The sequence below is a fragment of the Haliotis cracherodii genome, unplaced genomic scaffold (genome assembly GCF_022045235.1).
Source record: "Haliotis cracherodii isolate W230 unplaced genomic scaffold, xgHalCrac1.p SCAF_8, whole genome shotgun sequence".
Lineage (NCBI taxonomy): Eukaryota > Metazoa > Mollusca > Gastropoda > Lepetellida > Haliotidae > Haliotis > Haliotis cracherodii.
The window spans coordinates 12,583,577-12,592,434 of NW_027266341.1; the positions used below are offsets into that span (position 1 = coordinate 12,583,577).

The window sequence follows — 8,858 nt, forward strand, 5'->3', positions numbered from 1 at the left end:
ATTAATGAATTCTCGAAATAACACACGTTTCTAGAGTAACTTACTAGGTGGAGCAATGAACGTGCAAGTCGTGTGTGGGCTGCTTCTGTTTTGCGTCTATGATGTTGCTGCGCTAACTATCATGGAGGCACTGGCTTCAAGGTACGACGTCATGTCCTTCTCAAGTCTCGTACGAAGAGCTGGACTGGAAAGTCTCCTAAACACGGGTATGTTCACACGAAAGGTATGTATGTATGAACTTGTATTTGACTATGACATTTCTATTTGCCAAATATCCCTATCATTGTTAGCCTATCAGTCAGAGTTGTACCCCTAAGGCATGCCAGGATCCGCCCTTCTCATAAGTGGTTATTCCAGCCCATAGTATAAGGTATGTCGCCTTGGCTAAAACGTTTCAAGATAAACCCAAGGTTCACAGTGATATAATTAAATTTTCGTTGTGTTCATTGTGATTCCTGCATTCTGATAAGGTGAATTGGTCACGTGTTATTCCATTCATTTTCCAAAGAATGTAAACAATTAAGCCACGCCCACCGAAGCGGATTACTTTGACCACTACGGAATGTCGGGGAATCCCAATTACAATTATTAGAAATCCTTTTCTGCTAACCTGTATTATCATACACATGACTTTTTAACGAATTTCATGCATATTCATTGGCCAAACCAACCTTCCAGACCGAAGGCTGAAAAGGAATGAAACAGCAAACGTGCAGGCTCACTCGTTTATTTCGGTGGCATTGTTTGCACAAATTTCATGTCTTCAAGTTTCATTTCTTACTCTCGTTTTTCCAACGGTGTCTTCCCGTTCTCATAGATCAAATGTTTGTATCTTGCGGTTACTGACCATGTCATTTGAAACAGCCGCCTTCTGCTGACATATATTTTTTGCCATTCCATACAGTATACAGTGCACATAATATCAATCACAGGATTGTCTTGTCCAGACTTAGTTATTTACAGACCGTGTCATATGGCTGGAATATTGCCGATAGCGGCTTTAAACAACAAACCATCAAACGAAATGTGGCCAAGATACGATTATTCTCAGGCCGTTCATTGTTATTTTTACATGGAACAAAGAACAACAAACCCAAGGTTCACGCTGATACAACTGAAATATGGTTCACAAGACAACTTGAAAATTAAACAACCTCTTTTCGTACTGAAGGAAACTACACCGTCTTCGTCCCGGTAGACACGGCGTTTCAACTGCTTCCCGAGCAGATGATTACGCGGCTGTATCAGAAAGAGAACCTGCAAGAGTTGAAGGATCTGGTCAAGTATCACATTGTGCCGTACACTGGGAACACGCACCGCCACTGGACAGGGGAGAAAGTCAACACCCTGGCGTCAAAACCTGTACGCATGGTCACCTACCCCCACAACCAGGTCCGTCGCTGTAACATGACATCCACAGTGTTTAATGGGTTTGTTGCCCTTTCTCACGTTTATATTTTTCTTCATCTTTTGCTCTTTTAAAGTTTAACGTTGAACTTCTTGCTATTTGGCTTGCGTCCAGGTAACTGTTGTCAACGGTGTCGTCCTCACGGAAGCCAACCTGAGTGTCTCCAATGGCCAAATCTTTCTGCTGAGCTCCACCCTGTCTCCTCCGAGTTTTGATATTGTTCAAGACCTATACCAGGAACCCAATTACTCCTCGTTTCTGACTGCTGCCGCCATGTCGGGAATGACGAGCAAACTTAAAGGTCTGAAAATGCCCACACTGTTATTAACCGAATTTTAAACATTGGGGCAAACGTTGAATAAGAATGAAGTAGATATGACGGTGTTAAAAGCTAGTCTGACATATTGCGAAGCGTTCAAGCACAAAGGAATCTTTTAAATATTGACAATACACCGCATTCAAGTACATGGGTTAACGTTGTAAACATTGATATAACACTCTGTGTTCACGTACACAGGTAAACGTTGTACAACATTGATATAAAAATGCCCCGTTAAAGTGCACAGGTAAACATTATTTTTACATATACATAATGTGCTCTGTCCAAGTACACAGGTAAACGATTAAGATTTGACTATGATATACGACAAGTCAATTCAAATTGAATGTCAAGTTTGCTATGTAATAATTGACGCACGCATTTTTGTCTACAGAAGACAACATCACAGTCTTTGCTCCATATGATCTCGCATTTACTAAAATGGATAAAAATAAGACGGATGCTTTGTTCAACAACATACCCCTGCTACGAGGTGAGTGATACTTTCTCCAACAACATTCACATGGCACAAACCCATACTACATGTTGAGTGAAGTTTTATTCAACAAAATGCCCTTGTTTCAAAGTGAGTGAAGCCTTTCACATCAACCTGTCCATGCTTCAAGGTGAGGGACTTAATTAAAAGCGACCAAACTATTTCCATACTCAATTGAATCATGAGCTTGTGTTTATGAATCACTGTAGAATAGTGGTGCCACCAGGCGTTCGCGAAAGGGTGAGCGTATCCTGCCCCACCGGGGGCACCCGTCACAAACATATGCAAAGGCAAGTCAATTATTCATCTGAACACACATGGGAAAATATTGTACAAGTCAAAATAGGGAATTGCATCGGACATCATTTTTGGCACTCATGCGTCAAATTCGGAAATGGCCTCACATTTCTTCCATAAGTCGTTTTGAAAGCTTCACTGAGGCTTTGAATGTTGTAAGCTTGATCAAACAACTTCTGAGCAAGAATCGTGTGATGGTCTTTGAAATCTTGGTAGAAAGAGCATGCTCGACTGTATCTCAAAAGTTGTGAAATGTAAACATATAGGCTGCAGCTGCTCGAATATTGCTCGACATGAAGGGAAAGTTAACAATTGGAAAGTTGAAGTCATCCCTCTTGCCATACAGTCTTGTGGAGACAGTTTTGTCATTCTGAATCTGTTAGCATAGATCCAAATATTAAACAGATTTGGCAGTCTCACTGGTCTCTTTTATTTCTGGTTTAGGTGGGTAAATCCGTAGAAGGGAACAGGCTATTTGATTACTGAACTATATCAGATTATCGATATACCTGAAACTTAAGTTAAACTTCTTGTCCAAATTGGCTTGTTTTTACTTTGACAATCCGAGCAGAAATGCCGATTCATATGCATAAAGATACAGATCCACAAGAAGGGGATAGCAATTGGTGCCCACGGGGATGAGTACTTCTTACCTAAATGTCGAACCAGGTCTTTGAAAGGCATTTAGAAGTGATACACATAAGGAAGAGCATATATGGATGTCAACTTCTTTATTATGAGGAACACAACGTTTCGGAGTATATGCTTACTCCTTCATCAGGCGAATGAATGATATGCGGCAGAGAGCACATACATGTACATGTAACAAAAATAAAAAGATAACAAAAGTTGGAAAATAGCAAAGGGTAGAAACTAACAAGTGAAGCCAACAGATGATTGACGCTGATAGGTGATTAGCAATAGACTATGGAAGCCAACACTTTACAGTAATTAGCACTTATGGTATGGAAGTCAGTACTTGAGTTATCATAGATAAGTAATAGGTAATGGACATTGGACAAACGGGTGGCCAGTGATAATTATCACTGATAGGTGAAAGAATGGCCCCTGAAGAAGAAGAAGAAAATATTTTATTTGTGTGTCACATGTTGTATGTGTATACATTAGACATTAAAAAACTTGTATAAATACATACATCAGGCCACAAAAGGCCGATGAGACACAATGCACAATGAAAAACATTATTTATATAAAAGAATTATAACTTATAGGATTGCAAAACCTGATAAAAATGAATTACAATTTTAAGTAAGGAATTGTTGCCTACGTGCAAACATTTTTTAAATAAGTGCGGCAAGAGGTTTTATATACGTGTTACAGTTCATTAAGAACACTGTCTGGTCCATGGCAAATTGAACCCAGCTAGGTAATTAGCACCGACAAAGATCAAAGCAATAAGTCCCAAGCACAAGGCAGATAGGTTCCCTGGTCACGGTTCATGGCTGGCTGGTGTCTCCTGATGCCCATGGCTTCTTGTAGTTTTCTTTGTGTCGCCAATTGTGTTTGTGGGTAGATAGGACTTTGGTGACTTCCCACATGATGTTATGGTTTTGGTTCTTCAGGATGTGTTTGGAAATAGCGGATTTTAGGTCGAGTTTGTTCACAGAGGTCCGATGTTCTTTGAGATTGCCGTTGAGGGGTCTAAGGGTCTCTCCAATGTACTGGTGGCCACAGTTGCAGGGGATCTGGTATATACATCCTCGGGGGTTGAGACATGCGCTGCTGGTGCCCCTGCCATTGGCTTGTAGATGGATCTTGATCTAGACATGTTTGCTTTGTTCTTGATGAAGCTGGAAATTTGATGAGTGACAGGGCCTTGGTAGGGTATGGTGATTCCGATAGGCGATTGAGCTGGTTTGGGCCTGGGTTAGAGTTCTTGAGGGTCTTGCAGATGGTTTTGAAGACTAGGTGGGCAGGATAGCTGTTGAGGGAGGTGAATGTTTCCCTGAGATAGTCCAGTTCACTGCTGAGGGCATCAGGGTGGCAAATGGATTTGCACGTCGGGTGAGGGTGGTCATGATGGTTTGTTTTATCTGGGGATGATGGCAGGAGTTGTAGTGGATGTACTGGTCTGTTTGTGTGAGCTTGCAATACACTGATGTTCTTAGTCCGTCATCTGTGGTTTGGAGGGACACGTCTAGGAAAGGTAGGTGTTGATTGGTGCATGTCTACATTTCGGTACCAGCAGATGGGTTGGAATGGTGCTGTGGAGAGGGCTAATTCTTCAAAGGATGTCATGAAGATTTCAGTGATGAGTGGAGTAAGCATACACTCCGAAATGTTAGGTTACTCATACTAAAGAAGTTGACATTCATATATTCTCTTCCTAAAATGTCAAACCATCACATTTTACACAGATGTTATCAATGAGGAAGTCCAGCTTTTCACATAAATTGTCCTGAATATAGATATGTAACTGTATCTCTGGTCACCACATTTTGTAACAAAAGCCCCATGGATCAAGGAATAAAGATTTTCCTCAAGTTTGTCATGTGGGATTGCGGTGTGAAAACTTAAAAAATCAAATGTTTTGACAGAGTGGAACTTGTTTCTTTTCTGAGATTGGAAAAAGTGAAGCAAATCCTTTGAGTTTTGGAGAATCCACATGGTATTAATTCCACTTCCACTTCCACTTCTAATTAATATTCTTTGAATATCAGGAAAGCCCTGCGTGATTGTATTAAGGATTATGGTTAATCTTTGAGACATGGATCTGGTGGTACATTTGCTGGCCCCAGCCATATATCTCTCTTTGAACAGATTTTTATGGAGTTTTGGAATTCAGTTCAAAGGAGAAAGGACATGTCTTCAGGTTTTAGAGTCAAGTCAAAAATTGATAGAACAGATGCATGATTTAGGCAGATTTCATCACCAGTTAACATACTGGCCTCATATGATGCATTATTTGACATGTTATTTATACGAACTTCTAGGATCGAACAATTAATGTTGTGTTGCCTACATGTGATGGATATGTTATTTGAAGTGGGAAAAGCTACACACCTTTCATGTGGGGCAGCCAGACTTGCAGGATGACTCCTGACTGGGACAGAATGGGTTTATTCCAATTCCCTTTCCTCTTTTTAGGATTGTGCATTTTACCAATGACAACATCACATACTGACTTAATCCGCTCTGAAAGACATTCAACAGGTTTATCTTCTCTTGTGGCCCATTCGACAGCATCCTTAATAATTCTAAAGATGTGATCCCAATTGGTAGGGGGGTTGCTCACGATATTTGGATTAATATAACTTACGAAGTCCCCTGAGATTATGTGACCTACAGGCTTATAGCAGTATGATGAGTCTTGGCAGCCACAAGTAGTGGAGTTTACATCATGTGCTACCAAGTCCACGTTCCGCGACGTGTGCCTATAATTGAACAGCCTGGATGAAATGGTGTTCGCATAGGAAAATGAAATTGTAAATTTAAACTATTGTGGGGCATTTTGGGAAACTTATTTTTGTTATTTGAGAATGTTACTTAAATCAAACAACATGTTCATGCTTCAGAATGAATAATAATAATTCTGTCTGTCTGTCTGTCTGTCTGTGAATAATACGTTAATCAACAACATCAGGTGAGTGAAGATTACTCTAACTTTGGTAGGTGATTCCTTGTTCACCACCATCCCAATGCTTTGAGGTTAGTGATGCTTTATTCAACAACATGCCCACACAACACGGTGGGTGATGCTTTCTTCAACAACATCCCCATGCCTCGAAATGAGTGAAGCTTTCTTCCACAACATTCCAATACTACAAGGTGAGTGATGCTTTCTTCCACCACACCCCAATGCTACAAGGTGAGTGGTGCTTTCTTCCACCACATCCCAATGCTACAAGGTGAGTGAAGCTTTCTTCCACAACATTCCAATGCTACAAGGTTAGTGAAGTTTTGTTCAACAACAGGCTCATACTAAAAGATAAGTGATGCTTTCTTCAGCAAAAGGTCCATGCTACGAGGTGAGTGATCCTTGTTCAACAACATTACTGACTAATTAATGTTTTTTCACTCTTTATAATTAGAATCATACATGAACCGTGAATTCTCATTTTCACCTTCTCAAAAAGTATATTTTTGTCCTTAATAAATAAATAGGGTTTTCTAACCCCTCCCCCACCGACTTGTAAATCGCCATACAAATCTACCCGCAGCATTGGTGGAATTTCACATCCTGCCAGGCGTGTACTACACTGGTGGTTTGTATGACAATGAGAATCTCTACGACAACAACTCTAAATACGACAACACCTACACCATCCACCAATTCGGCAAGTGTCAACTTCTAGAATTTTACTGCTTGAACAAATCTGTAAAGTTACATTCAAAAGCTACAATGTATCAGTGTAAGGTTTAACCCCAGTTGGTCATAAAGTTTAAAATTTTCATGCTGATTATGAACGGATTGCCTACTTCAGTCCCGGACACATATGTTGTGCGTTACAGTGATATGAACTTGATAGAGCACTAGTGTTCCATTTCATTCCAATGAAGTACTACAACGGGTTCTCTCACATGCAAACAAATACACGAGTTGCACGAACAGTGCTCCATGTATAATTGAACAGTTCGAGTAAACAGCACTTCACTGTCCACTCAAGGTCCACTTTCTCTCGAAGTACATGCAGCTTGAGCGGTACATTTGTGTAGAGGGTGTTGGTTTGGGTACATTAAATAATTCTACCTTACATGACGCAAATGACAAACACCCATTGAACCAAAGTCATTACCAGTGCTCTGAAGCGGTCGTATTGGTCACGTACTCTCACGTAAGATGATATGCTTGCAGTGGTTTTACATAGATGTGAATTTTAGTGTTCATGGTATGATAATATAACAGTCAAGGGACAAAGGTGTCACTGGTTTTCGGCAAAACAACCCATTATGCAGCGCTGCCTCCCTTAAGAGTGCCATAAACCTATGATCATGGATTCGAATCCCTATTATGTGATAACCGTCCAAGGCCTGCATCATTTTAAGATGCTTTCTTGCAAATCAAACTCATACGCCGTGATATGTGTCTGACATGCTCCTTTAATCTCCTCCCTCCCGTCCTCCCTTATTCAACCAACCTACCACCCGCTCACTCACGCCCTTGCTAATTCACTCTTCACAGGTAAAGATGGCTTCAGGGTTGCACCGTTTGATGGAACCTTCTTGACCAAGAATTGGCTTGCAACTAATGGCGTCATCCATGCCATCACTGGAGTGAAGTTTACATGGCCGTTCTATCGAGCTATTGATAATATAATCGGCTAAAACCAAGGCCAAAGACGACACATTCTAAATAAATAAAGAGATGTTCTGATGTGGACTACCGTTTATTTTTGTCATTTGCACAGACATCATCCTTATCGACGTGAGAGCTGCAAGGACTTCAGTCCTGCTCAACTCGAAAACAAGTGTTCCGTGCGTTGTCACCTGAGGCATGTGACATTATTCGAAGCATGCCTCTGTCCATCCTGCGGTGAACGTTAATGTACATGTACATGTAATGAAGTGAGTGAGTGAGTGAGTTGGGTTTAACGCCGCTTTTAATAGTATTCCAGTTATATCGCGGCGTGTCAGCTTAATGTGGGAGGAAAGCCCGAACTGATGCAGGTTTACCACTTCGGTGAAACCCACGAGCACGGGTATGGTGCTTTTAAACCTAGAAACATAATCGGGGCGAACAGGGATTCGAACCCAGAATTATAGGTTTCTGGCGTGTCCAAGGGACGCAACTCGCGCTTTAGACGACTGGGCCACCCGTGCCCCCACATGTAATTAAGGAATCATGATGATAGTCCTCGCCACTCAGACTAGAATCGCGATTATTAATTAACTAAGACAGCTTCATGTGTGCTCATACTTATAAAGAGAACACAAGCCATTCTGGAGATGAGGATTTTACTTATAGTGATGACAAACCTTGCAAAACGTTGTTACAATCCGAGTAAGTGCCGGCAGCTATCTTAATAAATTAATAATACTATTTCGCTGAATAATGTTCCCGAAGGCGACAATCCTGGGGTACTGATCCATGAAGAGCCATAAAGGGGGTGCTTGTAAACTATGTTGCCAGACATCCCCATAGTGAGACAATAATGGGGCGCTTGTAGACTATACTGCCACACGACACAAGGGGACTTGGGTACTTGTAAGTTCTGCTACCAGAGATCCCCATGGGCAGATATGAATATGGTGCTTGTAGGTTCTAAAGCCAGACATCTCCACGGGGAGGAAAATAATGAGGTGTTTGTAAGCTTTACTGCCAGACATCCCCATGGGGAGACAAGAATAGAGTGCATCAAAGTTCTACTACCAATCAG

General features: G+C 41.2%; 1 protein-coding gene across 1 annotated transcript; it reads left to right on the forward strand.

The window, feature by feature from the left end:
• The first annotated feature begins 41 nt into the window (after window positions 1–41).
• Window positions 42–7,861, forward strand: LOC139449842 (transforming growth factor-beta-induced protein ig-h3-like). Its single transcript, XM_071231398.1, has 6 exons — window positions 42–206; window positions 1,172–1,392; window positions 1,523–1,709; window positions 2,122–2,220; window positions 6,702–6,824; window positions 7,670–7,861. The coding sequence occupies exons 1-6, from the start codon at window positions 56–58 to the stop codon at window positions 7,804–7,806; spliced, it is 918 nt and encodes a 305-aa protein (XP_071087499.1). The 5' UTR covers window positions 42–55; the 3' UTR covers window positions 7,807–7,861.
• Window positions 7,862–8,858: the final 997 nt, after the last annotated feature.